The sequence below is a fragment of the Plecotus auritus genome (genome assembly GCF_963455305.1).
Source record: "Plecotus auritus genome assembly, chromosome: 6".
Taxonomy (NCBI): domain Eukaryota; kingdom Metazoa; phylum Chordata; class Mammalia; order Chiroptera; family Vespertilionidae; genus Plecotus; species Plecotus auritus.
In genome coordinates, this window is record NC_137773.1 from 82,093,236 (window position 1) to 82,117,379 (window position 24,144).

Here is a 24,144-nt window from a genome sequence, read left to right on the forward strand (position 1 = left end):
GCCCAGCCTGCCCGAATCTGCTTGCCGGGAGCCCATAGACGGCAGGATAGTACACACCCTCTCCCTGCAGAAGGCAGCGCTCCCCTAGGTAGCAACAGAGCTTTATTTACACTATGGTACAGAGGGCCCCAGGGACAGCCCAGCGGGCCTGCATCAGCTGAAGAAGTACTTTGAGTGCTTTACCTGGTCCAGATCGAAGGTCCCTGCAGAACAGAGCAGGAAGACCATGAACTCTGGTCCTGGGATGGACTAGAAAGGCCCAGCCCCCAGCCAGCAATTGGGACACCCCTACCTGTCTTGGGTACTGACAGTAGCATTTCCTGCAACTTGGCGACTTGGGCATTGGTTGACCTGAAGCAAGAGAGCAGAGTGGAGAGTGAGGTCCAGGAAGGGTGGGGGGGAGGGGTGGTGGTGGGAAATACAGAGGGTGGGGGTGTCTCACCTGGGGCCAGAGCAGTACCGCTCCACCAGAAACCTGGACAGGTCGTGCAGGATGGGCTGGCTGTGCAGGCGAACAAACTGCTCACGGCACACCTTGGGGGATGAGGGGATTGCTTCAGGAGCTGGGAATAAGGGCCTGAGGGATGGAGTCACCACCCCCCGCCCCAACACCTGAATGGGCACTGGGACCAAAAGCCAGACGGAGGCTTTGTGGTTCAAGGTCCCACATGGAGTGAGCCATGGGACCAGGGGCGTCCATTCTCGGGCAGGTGGGACATGGCAGGCACCTGATTCATGATGGCGACATCAGCTGCATGGGTCCAAAAACAGTCGTGCACGGAGACAAAGGTCAGGCCCTTCCTGCAGCAGAGGAGGGGCTTTCATGAGGAGGGACTAACCCTCTAGGTCCACTCAGGGCCCAGCTCCTGAACACTGGTCTGGGGGGCTCAGTCCAGTGATGTACCACCACCCTCTTCTCTCAAGCCCTGCCTCCCCCCCATTCCTGCAACTGTCCCCTCAGCATGCAGATAAAAAGTTCTCATCTTAGAATGAAACTCTGCTCCACATCCTCTTCACCCTGCTCCCAAATGCAGCCTGGTTGATTCTCAGCTCCCTGTAGGGACCAATGAATGCTGTTCCCCATCCCCATCCACGGATTCCCATGACATGCACAGGGGAAGGATGAGAGCAGAGAATTTGCCCCTGACCCCTAAGCTCAGCCCAGCCAACCCTCCAATTTTTAAAAAATGGATTTTAGAGAGAGGAAATGGGGCGGGGTGGAGAGAGAGAAGGAAATATCAGTTGCCTCACACATGCATCCCTATGGGAGATCGAACCTGCAACCCAGGTACGTGCATGGGATGATGCTTACAACCGAGCCATGCGGCCAAGGCTTTAAAGGTCGTTTCTAACAGAACTGTCCACACACCTGCCCCATTACCACAGGTTCACTGTCTCCGAGAGGCTCAGGGCAGAAAACCAGGAGGCTCTGCCAGCTGCCACAGGCCCAGGCACCTGACATGACAATGCAAGCCCCTAGAACTGGCCATGCAGTGTGTGCCTGCGCTCACCTGGGTGGACGGGGTCACAGGGACCCTCCAGGGCCAGCTTTACACTCAGAGGAACTACCCCTTCCCTCCATGGCCCCACACTCCGCCATCACTTAGACCTCACTGCCCCAGGGCCATTGCACCTGGCACAATGATCTTCTGGACACCAGGCCCAACAGACTCACATGGCTGGGTTCCCTGCCTGCTGTAGTCTCTGCCCCAACTCCCACCTGCAGGAATGGCTTCACAACCTGTCTCCCGCACTCTGAAGGTCTCCCCCATGTCCCCAGCACCAGGCCTGCCTGCAGGTGGTTAATGAATGTGTGCTGTGCAGATGTAGGACCTACCTGTAACAGTGCAGGGCTGTAAGCATCATGTGCGAGGAGTCCAGGGAGTGGATAAAGTTGGGTGGGAAACCATTCTTCTGCTTCAGTGTGTTGGGCTTCCTATGTGTGGGGTTGGGCTATGCTCAGGTAGAGGACCCAGTACCTCTACCCTGGTCAGCACCCCCCTCAGTCCTCACCCAGCTGTCTCTTAGTCCAGCTACCCCCCTCCTCTGCACTCACTGGTTGGTGTCCCCACTGCTGCAGAAGGTGAGACTCTGGATCCCACCGCCGATCTGTAGGATTGGGATGGAAGGAGAATGGGGCATGAGGCCTGCCCTGGCAACTGGGGTGCAGGTGGGGGAGGGCATAGAGGTGGGGGCCATACATACGGACACTCTGGTGTCGTGATGATAGGGCTGAATGATGGGGATGCCCAGAGGGGTGACCCACTCCACAGCCAAGCCAGATCGAGCAATGAGCCGGGCACTCTCAGTCAGCCAGCGCTGCAGGGATGGGAATAGACTCAGTGTGGGGCCCAATCGGGGAAGTCACACTGGGAAGAGGAGGAGGACATACCTGGATGGCCCGAGTGCTTGAGAACATTTCCTGAAGACTGTTGAACACCTGGCGCACAAGGTAGTGAGAGGCCTGCCACACGAACTCCTGGGATGGGCAGGGCACAGAAGTGGTAGAGCAAACTTGGAGGGAAGGGGCAGCCTCTATGCCCACCCCACAGCCCAGGGCCAGGCAATCTCACAAGGCTGTCCCAGATACCTGAAGTCCACACCCCCATTTTTCAGGTGTAGAAACCAAGGCCTGAGGGCCCAAGAAGATAGCTTGCTCCTCTGGATCCCTCCCTCTATACCCCCTCACCCCACAATGGAGGGAAACAAGCCCCTCCCTCAGAGCTGCCTGCTGCCCAGCAGCCAACTGCCCAGCAGGGAAAGCTGCAGGCTGGATTTGGGGTAAAACTGCACACCTGGGGGAAGTCGCTGAGCTCCCGGAGGCGCTTCTCGATCTGCAGGCGGCCCCCGTAGCGGGTGACCCCATACACCACGGTCATCACCGTCTGCTTGACCACCTTGCGGCTGATGAAGCCCTCCAAAACCTTGGCCACCTGCACACCCCGCTCAGCGTCCTGCCTGCGGAACACCTCCACCTGGGCAGGTGCTTGGCAGTCAGTAGGTAGACCCCAGGACCCTCTGCCTGCCTCCCTGTCTGGGCTCACCCACCCTACCAGCAGCACCCCCATGAGGTCCCTTCTCTGTTGGCCTCACAGTTCCCCCTTCTGACACCTTCCCTAGGAAGCCTACCCTGACTGCCCAGTCACACAGGAGAGGCCATGGGGTTGGCAACGCACAGGTATTCACAGGACAGAGACCCCAGGTAGGCTTTGGGGGAAGAGAACAGGTTAGGAAGCCATGGTGCCCACCTGTGCGGCTACGCTGCTGTACACATCCTGTGGCACGTCTGAGGGCACCAGGTTGACAGAGGCAGCCCCCACGCTGTCCCGGCCCAGGGCGGCATAGTGTTGCAGGCCATTACAGGAGCCATCCTAGCCGAGGAGGAGATGGTGAGGGGTCTGGGCAGGGCTGGCAGGAGCATCCTTGGCAATGAACCACAGCTCTGTGCTTCCCCAGCACTCTGCTCATATTGCCAGCTTGCTGGATCCCAATGCTTAGGGGCAGGTGTTGTTAACCCACCGCAAAGAGGAAACTGAGGCACATGAAACAGGGAATGTGCCTGCATGAGGCCACAGTACAAGCCCCGGTGGACCCACTGGGGCTGGCCCCCACACAAAGACACCAGCTAGATGTCTACACTGTCCTGCAGAACCTCAGACTCGAGACAACTTTGGATAGGCCCCCTCCACACCAGGGTCCCCACCAACTCACCTGGTGAACGGGGAAATGGGAGATGTAAGCAGCAGGGTCGGGGGCACGCACAGCCCGAGCAATCTCCATGCAGCAGGCCAGGGCTTGCCAGGGCTCATCTGCCTCCATCCACCACTTCCGACCCTGCAGGAGGGCAGTGTGCTGGGTGAGGCTGGGTTGGGGTCAGTGGGCTGGGGCTTCCTGAGCATGGATGGGAGCTGGGCTGGACCAGGTGATGTGAGGACACAAGGAGGCTGAGACAGAGCCTCTGGGACAGCAAGGTGAGGACAGGAGTGATGGACCATCGAGGAAGACTGGGCCCAGCCCTGAGTGAGCAGCCATGAGATGGGGATGGAAAGAGGGCTACCACAGAGTGGGAGGTGGCAGATGGACCAGGGCAAAGGAAAAGGCCAGGAAAAAAAATCTGTCCTAAGGGGAAGACTGGGAGGCTGAGGTTATTGATTTTGGCCTAGAGGTGGGGATGCCTAGAGGGTGTCCCAGGTGGGTGCTGAGGTGGCTGGAGCCAGAGTCAGGACAGGCCAAGATACAGAGGGAGAAGGCTGCCCCTACCGTCATGGGCTGGTCGGCTGAGTCCAGAATGTCGTTCATTATCTCATCAGCAAAGGCCAGGCGTGTCTGCAGTGACTCACGCTTCTTGAGCCCGGTGAGGTTGATCAAGTGAATCTTGAGCCAGTTAAGGCCATGGGGGCCAAGAGGTCGGCCCTGGGCAAACTCCAGCAGGGCGCGTGCCAGGTCACTGCCCAGGTGGTTGAAGTGGGGTGGGCAGGGGTAGGTGCGTCCTCGGAAGTCCATGTTGTGAGGCAGCCAGAAGACACGGTGCCGCAGATGCTGGGCCAACGAGAGGCGGTAGAGCGCATCGGTCCGCAGACTATGCATCTCCCGCGCCACCTTCAGGCAGCGGGCCAGCTCCCGCCGCAGTTCCGTCTTGTGCTCCGGAGAGGCATTGGCTGGCAGGCGGTGCTTGGATGGGCGGGGCGCCTCAGAGGCAGGGGATGGCACGCCCAGGCGGGGGCAGCCCTTGGCATTGAAGATGGTTAGCACCAGGTCCAGCACTCGCCCATTGACACGCCAGGCACAGTTGCCCAACTGAGTGAGGGCATCTAGGGCACCATGCAGCTCAGTGGGTGGGCAGCCCTCCAGCAGGCGCTGGTGCTGTATGGTGCCCTCCAAAGAGCGCATCAGCTTGGTGGGGCTCAGCAGGAAGGCACCTGAGTGTGGCGAAGTCCAGGGCAGTGGTGGGCACAGCATGGGCACTTCGGCTGCCTCAAAGGTCATTGTGCGCTCAGCCGCAGTTTCCAGCAGCTGTATGAAGGCTGGATGTGGCTTCAGGATCCCAATCTGGGAGTCAGAATGGGCAGACACTGATCAAGAAGTCAACTTCCGCAAAGGCAAGCAGTAGGCAGAGGGCCCCAAGGCCCCATCAGATGCCTTATCCTGAGATCAGGCCATGACAGCAGGATTTCCACAGTACCCCACCATGGCCCAGAGTTCCCACACCACCCTGAGCCCACCCCCATACTCTAAGTGCCTTCTGCTGCTGGATACAGGGGAGGGCTCTTTGGCCCAGAAGCCAGTTTCACATCCGTTTACCTGGCGAAAGCTCTGGAAGGAGTACACATGGTAGAGGACGGGGATGAGCTTGTGGGTGTCCTGTTGCCGGGCCAGGTTGCTGGGCATCTTCACTGTCTGCACGAGCACCTCAGCCAGCTGTTTGCCCAGCTGCACCACCAGAGTCAAGGGCCAGGGCTGGTCTTGGGAGGCCTCAGGCGTCCCCAGTGCCTCCCAATGCTGCCGTGGCAGACGGGACATCACCACCTGTGGGTAGTATTATGGGTCAGGGGGCTGGGCACAGAGCTCACTCCCAGCTACCCCCACAGGTGCAAAGTTACAGACGAGGAAACAAAGTGGGGGCAGCCAGAAAGTGGCAGGGGCTGGGGGCATATCCAACTGCCCCAGGGTGGGAGGGAGGGGAGTAGGGGGGACTCAGTTTCCCCACCTGGAAACCCACCTAGGCTCCCTAGCCCTGAGGAACCCCTAAATCCCAGGCCCAGGAGCAGCTCCTCATTCTGCCCCCCTCCAGACCTTACCTGTGTGTCTGATGCCAGCAGGTGTAGGTACTTGAAATAGCGCTCCTGCAGTGCCTGCACCTCATCACTGAGCTGCTTCCTTTGCACCACGTGTCGGTTGAAGATGCGCATGCCCAGCTCTTGTGCCAGGGAGAGAAGTGACTCTCCCTGCTGGGACAGCACCTGCAAGGTCTGGGGGTGGTGCTGTAAGCCTCTTGCCCCACAGGTGCCCACAGTCTACCCACCCCCCATTTCCTGTCCCATCCCCACCCTGCCCACCTGAAGCATCAGCTGTGTAAGCTCCCCCTCGCTGAGCAGGCACAGGTATGGGAAGAGTGAGGGGCGGCCCTCGCGGGCAGCTTGGGCCTCTCTGGCCTTTGTCTGTTGCAGCGCCAAGCACAGCTCTGCCTCCCAACGGGTGCGTAGCTCCTGCAGGGTCTTTCGCTGTGGGGCAGGGTACAAATGAGGGTCACCAAAGTGCCCGATGAGCCCAGGGCTCCCAGGAGGAGTCCACCAGGAGGTGGTGCCAAGGTGAACCAAGTAGCTGCCGAGCACTCTTCTCTAGCAGTGAGAGGGCACACAGTGACCTCAGCTCAGGGAAAGGGAAGGACAGGACAGCTGCAGGGTGGGGAGGAGGGGATGCGGCACAGCAGGCAGCACGCCCAGACCAGGCGATGCCTGGTTTAGCAGAGCAGGAACCTGAGCATAGCTGGGTCCCTTACCGCTTGCAGGACCTCCTCGGTCAGCGACGGGGCCTTCTCCACAGAGTCCACAGTGACAACGGTGGCCATCTCCACACTGAGCTGCTGCTGAAACAGGTCCTTCAGTGTCTCCAAGGGTAGGTGCTGCTTTGGGTAGGACGCAGGGTTGTCCTGCCAGTGGGGACAGGCAGGTGGTGAGGCCCCAGGTGCCTGCTCTGCAGACCTGCATCTCTCACAGGAAAAACTCATCCACAGCCAAGGTAGAGAAAAGCAGCTGCCCACCCTGTGCTGCCCAGAACCCCACCCCCTTGCAGATCACATCCATTTCTCCAGGTCTCCTGAAAATCATCCATCCTGCACATCACAGGGGAAAGGCTGGTGCAGAACAGCGTGAAAAATAACTACACTGGTTTAAAAACAAAAAGCTCTTTATTTGCCTAACCTTACTAGGCTAGGTGCTCGACAGCCCAGGAAGGCAATTCAAATCCCTGGATATCGCTTTTTGCTTTTTAAACTTGGAACTGCCTGAATGTGTGACCTGCCTCAAAATAGATAAAATTAAAAATAGCAAAACCCAACATGCTGAGAATCAAAAACATAAAACTTGCCCAGCTGGCATGGCTCAGTGGTTGAGCTTTAACCTATGAACCTGGAGGTCATGGTTAGATTCCGGTCTGGGCACATGCCTGGGTTGCGGGCTCAATTCACAGTAAGGGGCATGCAGGAGGCAGCCAATCAATGTTTCTCTCTCATCACTGATATTTCCATCTCCCTATCCCTTCCTCTCTGAAATCGCCATATATATATATATAAAATATTTTTTTTTAAAAAAACACCACAAACAGCCCTAACCAGTTTGGCTCAGTGGATAGAGCGTCGGCCTGCAGACTGAAGGGTCCCAGGTTCGATTCCAGTCAAGGACATGTACCTTGGTTGCGGGCACATCCCCAGTAGGGGGTGTGCAAGAGGCAGCTGATTGATGTTTCTCTCTCATTGATGTTTCTAACTCTCTATCCCTCTCCCTTCCTCTCTGTAAAAAATCAATAAAATATATTTAAAAAACAAAAAACAAAAAAACCCACAAATACTTGTATATGCACATCCACAGCAGCGTGATTCACAACAGCCAAATAGTGGACGCAATCCAAGTGTCCACCAGCTAATGAATGGATAAACACAATGTGTCCATCCACATACTATAATATAGGGTGGGACAAAAGTAGGTTTATAGTTATGACTACAGATTTTATTCTTGTATTCTTATTTATTATACTGTTCTCCATGTCAACAACTGTAAACCTACTTTGCCCCACCCTGTATTACTCAGCCATGAAAAGGAGTGAGACACTGACACTCGCTACAACATGGATGAGCCTGGAAAACATGATGCTCAGTGAGAGAAGCCAGACACAAAAGGCCTCACAGTGTGTGATTCCATTTATGTGAAATGCCCAGAAATGGCACATCCACAGAGACAGTGAGTGGGTTAATGGTTGCCAGGAGGTTGGGATTTCTTTTGGGATGATCGAATGTTCTGGAATTAGAAGTAAACCTACTAAAAAATACTGAATTAGCCCTGCCAGGTGTAGCTCAGCGGTTGAAAGTCAGCCCGGGAACCAAGAGGCCAACGGTTTGATTCCCAGTCAGAGCATATGCCCGGGTTATGGGCTTGATCCCCAGTGGGGGGCATACAGGAGGCAGCCAATCAATGATTCTCTCTCATCATTGATGTTTCTATCTCTCTCTACCTCTCCGAAATCAAAAAAAATATTAAAAAAAAATACTGAATTATACTTTAAAAGGTCAACTGTATGGTTGGTGAATTACATCCCAATAAAAACAAGTAAGAACCCAAGGCATCCAGGTGGTTATCCACCCTTAGTGCTGTCCTCTGTCCTGGGCAGCGGTGCTGAGGTCTTACCCCACCAGCTGCCCCTGCTGCTTTAGACTGACAGTTACGCCCTGCTCTGCTACCACTCCTGTGCTCAGCCTACAGCTGAGTCTCAAGTAGGACAGTGACTGCTGTGGTGCCCGAAGTGCATGTGGCTTTTCCTCCTTCTGGCACCTTCCACCTTCAACCCTGGGGTGATGGCCCTGCTGGGGGCCAGGAGCTTGCCAACTCTGAGTTGGTTCAAACTCCGAGGAGCAGGGAGGAAGTCCCAAATATGCGAGCAGCTCAGTGAGGAGAAATAAAGGGAGGGCTGAGGCTCCTGGTGCCCCCATAGGGGCAGGATGACTGACACTCAGCCCGCACGTGATAGGACCCCACCTGCAGGCTGAAGCTCACCGTGCTGTAGATCTCCTTGAGCAGTGGGGAGGTGTTGACCTTGAACGAGGGCAGGGGCGGCTGCGGAGGTAAGAAGGTGGGCTCAGCCTTGCGCACAGCCCTCAGGAGTATAGCCTTGTCCTCCTTGCACAGTGGCAAGCTCGTGAAGAGCTCCTGCAGCTGCAGTCCATCCTGGGCCATCTGCTTCAAACACCTGTGGGGGATACATGGTGAACCCCCAACTCACAGAGCCACCCCCAACCAACCTAGAGGTCTCAGCACCAGGAAGCCATCAGGTCCCGCAGGGAATCTGGGCCCCCAACGCAGGCTACGCCACCCTCCCAGGCCCAACAAGTCACTGTGTTCCTGGCAGGACCACCAGGACATCCACCCACCTTTGGATGGTACTGGCATCCTGGTTCAGCCGTCCCATGCACTGCAGGGCGGCCGCATAGGACAGCAGGTCTGGGGCGAGGCCGGCATCTTTCATCATGAAGAACACATAAACCAGCTCTTTGAAGGAGCCCTGGGGAGACCAAGCCAGGGTGAGGGTCTGGGATAGCTCAGCTTGCTGCCCCCAGACCCTTCTCTGCAGTTATAGAATCAGGCTGAAAAAGGCCACTAGTTGGGAGTGGCGAACTCAGCTGATGGCCCATCTAAGGTTTCTGTGTGCAGCAGAAATGCTAGCACAGTGGTAAAATCATGGCTGGGTCACAAAGTAAGTTTAGGTACCAGGGGGGAGGGGTGTTAATACTTTTTGGTTTTGTGGCTATGAACATGCACAATTTCAGGGCAGCTAAAAAGGGACCCCTTTCCAGGTCACTGAGCTGCAAGAAGTTCCTAAAGTTCTACTACCTTCTCAGAGGACCCACTTTCAAGTTTGTTGGTTTCCTGCTGTTTCTTTTCTCTATCATGGTCTTTGTATTTCTCCCTGACCACCTGCTTTGGGTTTCATTTGCTTCTTTTCCCTAGTTTTCCAACATGGAAGTTGTGTTACCAGTTGGAGACAGCTGTTGTCTTCCTTCCGAGCATGGCTCTATTGCACCTGTACAGTCACTTAGTTTAAATTTCAATTAAATATTCAGTTATTCAAATGCTTAGTAACTACACAGACTGATGTAGAAAAAAAAAATTTCCACAGGGAGTGAGATGGGGCAATGTGGAATTTACCCTCTCCCGTTCCAAACTCAAATATACCAGTAAGTAGACAACAGTTATTTCTGTGAGACAACTGAGGACTATGAACAGCTTCTGACAACAAACAAGAGAAAGAGATGAACAGAGAAGGCTGAGGGCCACGGGAGCCCTCTGGGCGGAGGAGCCTTGAGCACCTTTGTACCCGTCCCTTCCACCTCCACAGGGCCATGGGGGTTACCACAATGGTTCCCAACTACACTGCCAGAGCCTTTTGCCTCTGCACAAAGGGACAGTAGGACATCACCACACCCACCCGCCTCCCAACCTGTGGGCCAGTGTCTGTGGATGCCTATTGACTTCCAAAACCACCCAGCACACCCAGCCTATACAGAGGTCACTTCTATATCAGGCCACTTTTTCATGACTGGGAGAGAGAGCTATTTTCTCTAATTCATATAAACAATTATAGAAAGTCAACAAAATGAAAAGACAGAATAGCTCTTAAATGAAGAAACACGAAAAATCTTCAGGGGAAAAAAGAAACCCTAACAAAACAGAGATAAGTAATTTGATTAAATATTTAAAGAAATGGTTATGCCCTAGCCGGTGCTGCTCAGTGGTCAGAACGTAGGCCCACACATCAAAGGGTCATGGGTTCGATTCCCAGTCAAGGGCATGTACCTGGGTTTCAGGTTCATCCCTGGACCCAGTAGGGGCGTGTGAGAAAGAATGAACCCCAAAACAATGAACAAAATGGCAATAAGTAAACACTTCTCAATAATTACATTTAATGTAAATAGATTAAATGGTCCAATAAAAAGATATAGGTTGGCAGAATGGACTCATCTATATGCTGCTTATAAGAGACTCACCTCAAATTGAAAGACACATAGGGACTCAAAGTGAAGGGATGGAAAAAAAAATATTCCATGCAAATAGAAACAAAATGAAAGCTGGAATAGCAATACTCATATCAGACAAAATAGACTTTAAAACAAAAAAAAAGGACAATACATAGTTATAAAGGGGTCAATCCAAGAGGATATAATAATCGTGAATACCTATGCACCCAACATAGGGCCACCTAAATATATAAAGCCATTTTTAATGGACATAAAGGGAGAAATCCACAGTAATACAATAGTAGGGGATTTTAATAACACACTCACATCAATGGACAAATCATCCAGACAGAAAATTAATAGGGAACATTGGCTTTAAATGTCACAGTAGATGAGAATGACTTATAGTCATTTATAGATCATTTAATCCCCAAACTGCAGTATACACATTTTTTCAAGTGTACATAGAACATTCTCTAGGACACATCACAAAATATGTCACAAAACAAACATCAATAAATTCAATAACATTAAAATCATATCAAGCATCTTTTCCAACCACAATGGCATAAAATTAGAAAAAAACTACAGGAAGACAACTGGAAAAACACAAATATGTGGAGACTAAACAATATGCTAAACAACCAATGGGTCAAAGAGGATATCAAACAAGAAATCAACAATAATCTTGAGACAAATGAAAATAAAAACACAACTTTACAAAATTTATGGGATGCAGCAAAAGCAATTCTAAGAGTGAAGTTTATAACTATACAGACCAACCTCAAGAAACAAGAAAAATACCAAATAAACAACCTAACTCTACATCTAAAGGAAATAGAAAAAGAACAAACAAAACCCAAAATAAACAGAAGGGAATAGCTAAGATCAGAGAAGAAATAAACAGAAAATTACAAACCTTTAGCCAAACTCATCAAGAAAAAAAAAGAGCCCAAATAAGTAAAATCATAAATGAAAGAGAAGTTTCAACTTATACCACATAAATACAAAGAATAATTAAAGAATACTACAATTATATGCCAACAAATTCAACAATCTACAAAAAAAGGAAAAATTTCTAGAATTACATAACCTTCTAAGACTGAATCAGGGAGAAATACAAAATCTAAAGAGACCAATTACTAGCAATGAGATTGAAGCAGTAATCAAAAAACTCCCAACAGCCCAACCGGCGTGGCGCAATGGCTGAGCATCCACCCGTGAACCAAGAGGTCACCGGTTTGATTCCCGATCAGGGCACATGTCCAGGTTGCTCGATCCCCAGTGGGGAGCATGCAGGAGGCAGCCAATCGATGTTTCTCTCTCTTTATTCCTCTCCCTTCTCTCTCTAAAAATAAAAAAATAAAAATCAATAAAAACATATTAAAAGAATCAACCAATGAATGCATGAATCAGTGGAACAACAAATCAATGTTTCTCTCCCTCTCTCTCTAAAATCAATAAAATAAAAATTTAAAAATAAAGACCTGACAAATGAATTTGGTAAAGTTTCAGGATACAGAAACAATATACAGAAATCAGTTGCTTTTTATGCACCAATAATGAACAATCAGAAGAAGAAATTAATAAAACAATGCCAGCCCTAACCGTTTTGGCTCAGTGGATAGAGTGTTGGCCTACGGACTGAAGGGTCCCAGGTTCGATTCAGGTCAAGGGCATGTACCTTGGTTGCAGGCTCGATCTCCAGTAGGGGGCGTGCAGGAGGCAGCCAATCAATGATTCTCTATCTCCCTCTCCCTTCCTCTTTGAAATCAATAAAAATATATTTTAAAATAAAATAATAAAATAAAACAATCCCATTTACAACTGCATCATTACCTAGGAACAAATTTAACCAAAGAGGTGAATGAAAGACCTGTACTCGGAAATCTATGACACTGAAGAAACTGAAGAAGATACAACTAAATGGAAGAATATAACTTGCTTGTGGATTGGAAGGATTAATATTGTAAAAATATCCTTACTACCTAAAGCAATATACAGATTCAGTGCAATCCCTATCAAAATACCAGTGCCATTCTTTTAAGAATTAGAACTAATCCTAAAATGTATGTGAAACCACAAAATACTCCCGAATAGTCAAAGAAATTTTGAGAAAGCACAAAGTGTGCGGTATCACACTCTGTTATCAAACTACACTATGAATTGTGAAGAGGCTGTTCCTTGAGCTAGATCCAGCCAGATCCGAGTTGAACTTAGATTGCTTTCCATAACCTCCACAGAGACTGTCTGATCCCCATGTACTTACAAGTGGCCCATAAGTTAGATACTGTGTGAGTGTGGGGATGCTGGAAGATGCTGGCTGACCTTATACATCTGTTTCCCAGATATGCTGGTTCCTGACTGAGACAGGCCCTCACCCTGCCCTGGGCAAGGATGCAAGGAGCACCTGGGGGAGTTCATGCCCCAGGTATTCCATCCATCCTGCCCTGTCCTACATAATCACTTAGTACCTGCCACATAGTGCAGAGGAAATCCACATCATCGCCACTGCCCAAGACGTACCTTGCATGTAAGTTCCTTTAATAAACTCCATAAATTATCAGACTAGAGTGGCACCCTATTTCTTGGGTCTTAACCTGCCCCCCACGTATGGAGGTAGATTTCTAGTCTCAAGGCTTTTCCCTGGATCCGAGTGTACTGACAGTTGGTGAGCTAGCCAGAAGACTGAAGAAATGGGGTTTAGGAAAGAGGTATCCCCACAGGAAATCTCAGGCTGGCCATCCATCGACCCCCATATGGGGAGGGGAGGTCTGAATGCTAGATACCACATGAGTATGGGGATGCCCTGAAGATGCAGGCTGGCCTTATGCGTTTGCTTAAGTACTCATACACCAGCAAGGAAGGGGTGCACTGGGCCACAGCTGTGGAATGGCCCCTCTTACAGGTGATGCAGCTGGCCACTGACACCTAGATGGAGTAACAACTAGAGGAAGAACTGAAACTAGAAAAGGATGTTAGACTGTCTACAATTTTGTTAGCATTGGAACTGGCTGATTAGAGGTAGGGAGCAAGGCAATAGCTGGAAACCTTGGCTTATCACTTTGTGAATCTGGGAGAATGCAGGCTCCCACAGCCTCAAGTCCAAGCACTTGTGACTACGCCAGGGTTGGGCCAAGTTTCAGCAAAAGACCAGAGTGTTCTTGTCTGGCTCATGCAGCTGTGGGCTCGGGGAGACAGCAATTCTATAATTCAGCAGGAAGCAGAGGAGCATTATGAGCAGCTACATGGTGCCTAAGTATGTCATGGTACCCACTCCCTGTAGGGTGGCCTGGCCAGATGTCCGTGACCATCCTGGGCAACGTTGGCCCTGGGAGTCTACAGAAGTACAAAAGATCCTAGAGCGCTGGTCAAGTACCTGGTGATCTGCACCCTGGTGTTTCAGGGGTCTGATTGCACCACGTCTACAGTAGGAATGGAAACAGATTTTGTAGATAGCCTCCAGCACATGGTATGGGACACTCATCCCATAGTGACACACAATATCTATGATGTCGGGCAATCTGCAGGTCTGGGACAAGCCAGGTGGTCTCAAGACAAGAGTCCAAGCTATGAGGAAGAAAAAGAAAAGGAAGGAAGGTCCTTTGAACAGAACCCACTTGTTTATGGAAGCTGAAGTCTCTGCGCCTGTATGTTTATGTATGTCTACACATGTGTAGTATTGGTGTGATATTTTCTACCTCCGATGGTATTGCTAACTTGTAAAAACAAACCAAAAACCTCTATTTAATTGATTTAACAATAAACAAGCACTTGTAAGGATTGGCTATTCTAAAATTCTCAGAAATATAGTTCCAAGTAAGAAAAAATACTGAAACATTACTGGACATAGATTCACCTACTTGTTTCCTTCTTAGAAACTTCCATTTCTAATGAAAACTAACGGTTAAGAATTCTAATTAAGATGAAAGCAAATTAATAGGTATGTTTTTGGTAATAGAAGGTACATGGTATTTAAATACATTTTTTAGGGAATTGAAGAAAACTGGATTTGTCCTAAAATAAGGTTGGTTATTTCTGAATGAGTAGGAGATAAACTACTACAAGGGAAAAAAGAAAGTTGTAGGTTTTGAGAAGGAACCTTTAGAAAGACATGTTAACGTGTAGTCAAACTAGTTAAGACTGGTATGAATTTAATTCAGTACATGAAATTTTTTTTAATTTAATAAATCTTTATTGTTCAGATTATTACAATTGTTCCTCTTTTTCCCTCCATAGCTCCCCTCCACCCAGTTCCCACCCCACCCTCTGCCCTTACCTCCCCCGCACTGTCCTCATCCATAGGTGTATGCTTTTTGTCCAGTCTCTTCCCGAACCTTCCACACCCCTTTCCCCCCAGAGAATTGTCAGTCCACTCCCTTTCTATGCCCTGACTCTATTATATTCACCAGTTTATTCTCTTCATCAGATTTTTTATTCACTTGATTTTTAGATTCACTCCTTGATAGGTATGTATTTGTTGTTCACAATTTTTATCTTTACCTTTTTCTTCTTCTTCCTCTTCTTAAAGAATACCTTTCAGCATTTCATATAATACTGGTTTGGTGGTGATGAACTCCTTTAGCTTTTTCTTACCTGTGAAGCTCTTTATCTGACCTTCAATTCTGAATGATAGCTTTGCTGGGTAGAGTAATCTTGGTTGTAGGTTCTTGCTATTCATCACTTTGAATATTTCTTGCCACTCGCGTCTGGCCTGCATAGTTTCTGTTGAGAAATCAGCTGACAATCGTATGGGTGCTCCCTTGTAGGTAACTAACTGTTTTTCTCTTGCTGCTTTTAAGATTCTCTCTTTGTCTTTTGCTCTTGGCATTTTAATTATGATGTGTCTTGGTGTGGTCCTCTTTGGATTCCTTTTGTTTGGGGTTCTGTGCGCTTCCTGGACTTGTAAGTCTATTTCTTTCACCAGGTGGGGGAAGTTTTCAGTCATTATTTCTTCAAATAGGTTTTCGGTATCTTGCTCTCTCTCTTCTTCTGGCACCCCCATAATTCTGATGTTGGTATGCTTAAGGTTGACCCAGAGGCTCCTTACACTATCTTCAAATTTTTGGATTCTTTTTGCTTTTTGCTCTTCTGGTTGTTTTTTGCTTCTTTGTATTTCAAATCTTTGACTTGATTCTTGCGGTCCTCTAGTCTGCTGTTAGGTCTCTGTATAATATTTTTTATTTAAGTCAGTGTATGTTTAATTTCTAGTTGGTCCTTTTTCATATTCTCGAGGGTCTCACTAAATTTATTGGCCTTTTCTAGGAAATTCTTGAAAAACCTTATAAGCGTGGTTTTGAACTCTATATCCAGTCATTTGTTTTCCTCCATTTCTTTCATTTGTTATCTGTTTCTTTGTCTCCACATTTTCACTGCTTCCCTGAGTTGGTGGAGTAGCTTTGTGTGGTAGGTGTCCTATACAGCACAGTGGCTCAGCCTCCCCAGTTACCTGAAGTGGATACTCTTGGTGCACCCCTTTGTGGACTGTGTGTACAGCCTTGTTGTAGTTAAGTCTTGATTGTTGTTAGTATCACTGGGAGGAATTGACCTCTAGGCCAATTGGCTGTGAGGATCAGCTATGTCTACACTGGGAGAACTTTGTGCTGGAATAAGACTTGCAAAATTGCAAAAGCCTCTGTGCTCAGCTTGGATGGGGCAGAGTTTCAGGGCGGAGTCGACAGCCTTGGCTTCCCGTCAGCCGTGTCCTATGAGGCCCCTGGGTCTCAGTGTCCCTTGGAAATTGCTGCAAGCACCTCTGAGATAAAGCCGCCCTCAAGTTTCGCCTGCTGCCAGACAGTCCAGTTTCTCCCCGAATGAGTCTGGGTTCCCAGAAACTCGCCCAGAACTGGAGTTCAGCGCAGTCGGGAGCTTTCGTCTCCCTCCCATTTTAGAAAGCCAGCCGCGCACTCAGCCACCCATGCATCCCAGCCACCCGTCCTCTCCGCACACGTTTCTCCATACCTCAACCTTTTGCAGCTCCTCTGAGTATCAATGTGCTTTCCTCTTTCCTTCTAGTTGTAGTGTTGTAGTATTTCTACTCAGCCAGCTTTCCTGTGGTTCTGGATGGTGTCCGTTTTGACTTTTAGTTGTAGTTTTTAAATTGTTGTGTGAGGCAGCAGTTTAGGTGTTTACCTATGCCACCATCTTGGTTTCTCCACCTCAGTACATGGATTTAAATATCAAATCAAAAAAAGTAAGCTGAGCCTTAGCTGGTTTGGTTCAGTGGACAGAGTGTCAGCCTGCAGACCAAAGGGTCCCGGGTTTGATTCTGGTCAAGAGCACATACCTTGGTTGCAAGCTCCTCCCCGGTCCAGGCCCTGGTTGGGGCTCCTGCAGGAGGCAACCAATAGATGTGTTTTTCTCACATCAATGTTTCTCTCTGTCTTTACCTCTCTCTTCCACTCTCCCTAAAAATCAATGGAAAAAATATCCTCAGGTGAGGATTAACAAAACAAAACAAAAAAAGTAAGCTGATGCAAAATTAGAGTTCACTTTTCCCTCTCCATGCTAAAAGTCTTCTGTACTACTGGTCTGATTCTTATAAGATTTATGTGAAAAGTTTTCTGCCAAAATGCAAAAATTCTATGATTTATCAAAATAATTTACTGTGTTTTATGCTGTCTTACTTAGGTCCTCGATTACTTAAGAAATCTGAATCTTAATAGTAAGAGCTAAGTTTTACTAGCAATTAGGCTTATTTGGGAAGCACTATCAAATAAATAATAATATTAAACTTTATGTTGTATTTGTATGTGTAATTTATAAGTATTCCAGAAAGTGTGCGAAATTCCCGCAAATCTGAGATGTCCTGGCGTCGGATGTCTATCATCAAAATTGAGGCACACACTAATAGGACTGAACTTGAGTATGAGCATGTGGCGCATGTGGATAAAGTCCATTATGCTTCAACAAAAATGTCCCCTCCCCTGGCCAGATGCTCAGTGGTTAGAGCATAGTTCTGTTCACTGAAAGGTCGCGGGCTGGATTCCCAGTCATGGCACATACCCGGGCTGCAGGTTCGATCTCTGGTCAGGGTGCATACAGGAGGCAGCTGATCTATGTTTACCTCTCACATCAATGTTTCTTCCTCTCTCTCTCTCTCTTTCTCTCATCAATGAAAAAAGCATGTCTTTGGCTGATAATTTTTTAAAAAAAGGCCCCTCATTGCCAGACTTTTGCCATCCTGACGTCCTTGTAACATGGCAGCAGTCTGCTCCTGAACGAGAGAAACTAAGATGGGTACACAATGGCTGTAAATTGAACAAATAACCAGGCTCCCTGGAAAGCCCCATTTTTCTGAGTTTGCTTTCCTTCACAGTGCATTTATGCTGGCCTTTAATTGTCCTGAGTGAAGGCTGAGGCCCTCACAGTGACAAAGAGACTATTAGAAAATGTTTCCCACTTGGGAGTATTCCTTCAAGTGCTCCTTCAAGACTATTTACCTAGCCCCACCTAGGAATGGTGGCTCGGGACAGTCACTGTTTTGCTTCCTGACCCCTGTGAAATGGACTCATTATGTCGATGACATAACATTAACCTGTGAAAATTTGCCTCTGCTACAGAGAACCTTGTAGGCTTTATTGGATCATCTACAACAGGAAGGATAAGCAGTGAATCTGCAGAGAATTCAAGGTCCAGACACCACAGTAAAGTTTCTGTAAAAGCCTACCCATACCAAAAAATGTAAAAGAGGTACAGGCTCTTGTAGGAATTTGGGGTACTAGTGAACATTTATATCCCATTTAGTGCAAAGCCTTCTCCTAGTTAAGAAGGGGCATATATGGGACTGGGGAGCTGAACAACAGTCTACCTTTGAGAAAGCAAAAACACTGGTCCTACAAATTGAAGTTCCTGGACTCTCCTTAGCAGGACTGCCATTTGAGTTAGATGTCTCAGTAACCCCAGAAGGTCTGGGTGGGGCTTGATAGCAAAAACAGCAAAGGGAGCCCTGGCTGGTGCGGTTCAGTTGGTTGGGTGCTGTCCTATGCACTGAAAGGTTGCTGGTCGATTCCCAGTCAGGGCATATGCCCAAGTTGTGGGCTTGACCCCTAGTAGAGGGTGTGCAGGAGGCAGCCGATTGCTGTTTTGCTCTTGCATTGATGTTTCTTCTCTATCTCCTTCTCCCTTCCTCTCTAAAAAAAAAAAAAAAAAAAAAAAAAGGCCCTGCCTGGTTTGGCTCAGTGAATAGAGCGTCAGCTTGCAGACAGAAGGGTCTCGAGTTTGATTCTGGTCAAGTACATATGCCTGAGTTTTGGGCTCGATCCCTAGTAAGGGGCATGCAGAAGGCAGCCGATCAATGATTCTCTCTCATCGTGGACGTTTCTATCTCTCTGTCTTCCTTCCTCTCTGAAATCAATAAAAATATATTAAAAAAACAAAAAACTAAAACGTTTTTGCACAGCAAAGGAAACCATCAACAAAACAAAAGAACAACCTACTGAATGGGAGAATATATTAGTCAATGATACATCCAATAAAAGGTTAATACCCAAAATATATAGGGAACTCATACAACTTAACACCCAAAAACAAACAATCCAATTAAAAATTTGGCACAGGATCTGAACAGACATTTCTCCAAAGAGAATACACAGATGGCCAATAGACATGAAAAGATGCTCAATGTCACTAATCATCAGGGAAACGCAAATTAACCACAATGAGCTCTCACCTCACACTTGATAGAATGGCTATCATCAATATACCAACAAATACCAAGTGTTGGCAAGGATGTGGAGAGAAAAAGAACGCTCATGCACTGTTGGTGAGATTGCAAACTGGTGTAGCCACCATGGAAAACAGAATAAAAGTTCCTCAAAAAATAAAAATATAACTGCCTTATAAACCAGCAATTCCACTTCTGGGTATTTATCTGAAGAAATCCATACATTACCAATATATATAAGAAGACATATGCACCCCCATATTCATAGCGGCATTATTTACAATAGCCTAGATATGGAAGCAACCTAAGTGTTCATCGAGAGACAACTGGATAAAGATGTGGTACATATATACAATGGAGTATTACTTGGTCATAAAAAATGAAATTTTATCATTTGTAACAACATGGATGGTCCTAGAGGGTATCATGCTAAGTGAAATTAGTCAGACAGAGAAAAACAAATACTGCATGACCTTACTTATATATGGAACCTAGAGAACAAAACAATTGAATAAACAAAACAGAAAGAAACCCATAAATAGAGAACAAGCTGATGGCTGCCAAAGGGGAGGATGGGAGTACAAAATAAAAAAATAAAAAAGAATATTTCCAATTGGATTGCACTGGTCTAGAGTAAGCATATCTATCGCACCTTCCAAAAACATTTTTTAGTAGTATCATCACCCATGTGAAAACACATTTTAAAATATCACATACCTAAAGAATTATTTTTAAAAATAAAATAAAAAAGATAAAGAATTCACACACATACACACACACAAACACACACCTCACATACTCTCCACCCCTCTCTTACACACATGTGGAGGAAGTCCTAGGTTCAGTGCCTCGCTCCTCCCAAGACACTAGCAGAACGGTTCCCCACCTTACAGATGAGAAAACTAAGGCTCATAAAGAAGTGAGTGGCATGATTGCCAAGTTCCATCCTACACATGCCGGCCATCCAGAAACATTACTTAGGAAGCCAAGGAAGCCACGCAGACCCTGCAGTGTCATGGGCCCAGGCTAATCAAACACATCCTGCTGTAACAGTGCTCTTTGCTGGGAATTCTGGAAGGTTCATGGACTCATCTCAACTAACTCAAGGAACTGAGTACATCTCCCACAATGATGCAAGCAAAATACCAGCTGACTGTCACCTGGGGAGATGTCAGCATCTCCACGTCATAGCACAGTGATGCAGATGGTAGTCGCCAGCTGCTCCTCCCAGGGACTCCTGGGCCTCGCTGTTAGTACGTCAGTCAAGCACATGGACGTCTCCACCATAGATGTCTTCACATGTCGGTGCATGTGTCTATGCAAAACTGGCTCCTTTGTCCCCTCAGCAGTAACAGTTTTTCCTACAGTTCCACGAATTGAAGCTGCATGTGAAGAACATTCTCCTGAATAGTCAGAGTCAAAGAAGGAATCGCAGGGCGACTGGAAAATACTCGAGATGAAGAAAAGGGAGAAACACGGGAGCCGGCTAACACAGCACCCAGAAAGAAGCCCATAGCTATGAATGCCTGTATTCAAAAAGAGGAGTCTTAAGGCAATCACCTACCCTTCCACCTTAGGAAACAAAGAAAAGGAGTAAACTACACCCAAAGCATGGAAGTCATTATCCTGGTGAGGGTCTGCAGGCTGCTCTAAACTCCAAAAGTGTCCCTTCCCCTAGCCCAGTGGACCAGAAGGAAATGCACAAAAACATGAGCAGGATTTCTTCCTTCATTTTGGTTATTTTCAAAACTTGTTTTGAGGGCCACATGAGATTTATATCCATCAAGCCTACAAGAACTAGAGTAGTAACAAAGCACTTGAACTTTGGGTCTAAAAGACAAAAGCATAAGAATCTAAGTGCAGTCACAGGCAAATTTCGCCCCCTAGCCTCACCTCCACCTGTGACAGGTGGTGACCCCGTTTTCCCTGGCCCACCTAGCCCCGCTCACCTTGCGAGCCCAGCCAAGCAGAAGGGTGTTGTACATGGGCAGGGTGAGTGCCCGCTGCTGCCGGGACTTGCTGTGATGCATGACCAGCACGTGGTGGGCGAGGGGCAGCTGGTCCACAAGCACACAGCACTCCAAGAAGGCCAGAAGCCTCTGCTGCTGGCCCTCATACCGCATCTTGGAGAGCCTATCCGCCCGATCATGTTCCTCCTTGCGGCTCAGCCTCTTAGGGGCCTCCTGTAGCAGCTGGGCCAGCTGCTCCTCCCAGGGACTCCTGGGGGTGCCGTGTTCCCAACGCTGCAGCCAGCCTGCCAGCTGCCTATTCAGCAGCTGGGGCTCCACACGCAGCTGATGCTTGCGGGCCTCCTTCTGCAGGGTTTCCTCCAGCTTTTGCTTGCGCTTCTGCATCACAAGCTTCTCCTTGTGCAACTTCTGTGCCCAGTGGCTGGTGAACCCCAGGGCAGCACCCTTGTTTCCTGCCTCCACCTTCTTGGGTGACTGGGAGCCATCGGCCTCTGGGAGTCGAGCCACATCCACCAGCTTCGCCCTCACCTCTGAAACATTGTCAGCCTGCAGCTGCCGCACTCTGGCCTCAAGCACTGTGGGAAGGCAAAGGGCAAGGATGTCAGGGGAATCTGGTTCAAATCCTGATCTCTCCTAACACCCTGCCAGCCAGGAGATAGGAGGCAGCTGGTCTCACCTGCTCTTGAGGCCTCCCTTCTATATATTCGTTGATAACTCCCACATGTCCCTGGACTTCTAAGCATATGCACCCCACTCACCTACTTAGCACCTCTCCACCCAATCCCCATACAAGCTCCTGATGTCCCCTCCGCATCTGTCACCACAGCTCTGTCTTCCAGGTGCTCAGCCCAAAACCCCAGGGATGTCTACACCGCTCTCCCTCCAAGTCCATTCTGTTGGCACATCCCCAGGGCTGTTCTCAAAATCTACCCAGGTGCCCCCATGGCCTTCCACTGCCCCTACCACTCACTCTGCTCCAGCCATAATGGCCTCGGGGCCTTTGCACTTGCTGCTCTTGCTGACTCAAAGGTTCTCACCAAGGATTCCCAGCCCAGCCCTGCTCTACAGGACCAGCAGCTCTGTTCTCTGCAGTTCTGTTCTCAGAGTTGCCAAGACACTGAACTAGCAAATACAGAGCCACTGCTCCTGGGGAAACACAAGGTTCCTGCGAGCTTCCATCACATTTCTGCCAGGTGATCAGCACATCTGTTTTATGTATGTTTCTGTTTAAGAGGCCTTATCTCACATATATTACTAATTCAGTAACATCAAGCTCACAGTAAACAGCACTATCACTCACACCTGAACAAAGTGAGCTAACATTTTCTCACTCAGGATCAATGGACAGAACTCCAGCTTTACACCTGATGCCACTTAAACAGCAAAATCACCAACAAACAGCACAAAAATGTAAAAGCATGGCACCAAGTACACCCTGAAAAGGCCACTGGTTTATAGGATGTACTGAAATAAAGCAGAACGTCCTTGGTTCCACCTCAGTGGGGTACATGCACATCAGGAAACTGCAATGTTCACTGCTCTGCACATGTCTATACACGATCGTGAAAACTCAAGAACTGATTTGGGGTTGCAAATAAATTTTAACTGCTTTGCAAATACGCAATCAGTGGATCAACTACATTTATCTTCTGCCTGCACCTCTTATTAGAACATCAAGCCCCAGAGTAGGGGGCCAGCACACAGAAGGGGCTCTAGAAGGATTCATGGAATTGAAAAGACAAGCATAAACTTGGCCCTCAGAGTGGCTGAAATTCAGGAGAATCAAACACACAGGAGATACTTGTAGGCTGGGACATGAGGCAGAAAGAAATGAGGCAGATGTGAGAGGGACCGGGGACATCTAAGCTGAGCTGGAAGACTCAATCCCTGACTCCTGTGGGAGGCAACCAATCAATGTTTCTCTCTCCTCCCCCTTCCTCCATCCACTCTCTCTAAAAATCTATGGATGCTGCCCTAGTTGGTTTGGCTCAATAGATACAGCGTCGGCCTGAAGACTGAAGGGTCCCAGTTTCGATTCCAATCAAAGGCACATGCCCAGGTTGCGGCTCAATCCCCAGTAGAGGTGTGTAGGAGGCAGCCAATCAATGATTCTCTTTCATCATTGACGTTTTTATCTTTCTCTCCCTCTCCCTTCCTCTCTGAATAAAAATATTTTTAAAAATAAAAATAAAAAATCAATGGATGCTGTACACCTGAAACTAATACAAAATAATATTGAACACTAGAGGCCCAGTGCACAAATTCGTGCACAGGTGGGGTCCAGCCAGCCCAGCCCCAGATCGGGGCGGATCTGGGCTGGGCCTGTAGGGAAGACATGACAGGAGGTTGGCCGGGCGGCCCACCCCGATCAGGCGATCAGGGCTGGGCCAGCTGGGGGAAGGGGATGTGGGCAATTGACTGGTGGGCCCCACCCCCAATTGGTGGTGGGGCTGGCCATGGGGAGGGGCTATGGGGGGGTGCTGAGCAGGGCCAGCAGCCTGGGGGAGGGGCCGTGGGTGTTTGGCTGGCCGGCCCTGCCCCTGATGGGGTGGGGGGGCTGATCTGGGGTGGGACTGGGTGGGGGGAGGGGCTGCAGGAGTTTGGTGGGCTGGCTCTGCCCCTATTGGGGTGGGGCAGGGCCAGCAGGGGGAGGGGCTGCAGGAGGTTGGCTGGCCAGCCCCACCCCCTATTGGGGTGGGGGGTGTGATCAGGGGTGGGCCCGCCAGCGGGAGGGGCTGTGGGCCTATTGTGGTGGGGCAGGCTGATTGGGGGCAGGGCTGGCTGGG

General features: G+C 48.9%; 1 protein-coding gene across 8 annotated transcripts in view; it reads right to left on the reverse strand.

Moving 5' to 3' along the window:
- Positions 1 to 5: 5 nt before the first annotated feature.
- POLRMT (RNA polymerase mitochondrial) overlaps positions 6 to 24,144 on the reverse strand; it is a 43,704-nt gene continuing 19,565 nt past the window's right edge. The window contains exons 3-21 of one of the 8 annotated variants that reach the window (XM_080673417.1): positions 21,338 to 21,933; positions 9,140 to 9,270; positions 8,766 to 8,958; positions 6,500 to 6,649; positions 6,057 to 6,221; positions 5,799 to 5,969; positions 5,302 to 5,526; positions 4,261 to 5,049; positions 3,712 to 3,834; positions 3,249 to 3,371; positions 2,796 to 2,975; positions 2,393 to 2,479; positions 2,206 to 2,319; positions 2,057 to 2,109; positions 1,838 to 1,936; positions 729 to 801; positions 443 to 534; positions 293 to 351; positions 6 to 203 (exon numbers count right to left, since the gene is read on the reverse strand). In XM_080673417.1, the coding sequence (XP_080529543.1) occupies positions 154 to 203; positions 293 to 351; positions 443 to 534; positions 729 to 801; positions 1,838 to 1,936; positions 2,057 to 2,109; positions 2,206 to 2,319; positions 2,393 to 2,479; positions 2,796 to 2,975; positions 3,249 to 3,371; positions 3,712 to 3,834; positions 4,261 to 5,049; positions 5,302 to 5,526; positions 5,799 to 5,969; positions 6,057 to 6,221; positions 6,500 to 6,649; positions 8,766 to 8,958; positions 9,140 to 9,270; positions 21,338 to 21,933 (3,473 nt within the window). In that variant the 3' untranslated portion in view covers positions 6 to 153. Of the gene's footprint in view, positions 352 to 442; positions 535 to 728; positions 1,055 to 1,837; positions 1,937 to 2,056; positions 2,110 to 2,205; positions 2,320 to 2,392; positions 2,480 to 2,795; positions 2,976 to 3,248; positions 3,372 to 3,711; positions 3,835 to 4,260; positions 5,050 to 5,301; positions 5,527 to 5,798; positions 5,970 to 6,056; positions 6,222 to 6,499; positions 6,650 to 8,765; positions 8,959 to 9,139; positions 9,271 to 20,548; positions 20,645 to 21,337; positions 21,934 to 24,144 lie in introns of those variants that run through there. The other 7 variants (XR_013960855.1, XM_080673419.1, XM_080673416.1 and 4 more) reach the window with 7 other exon arrangements.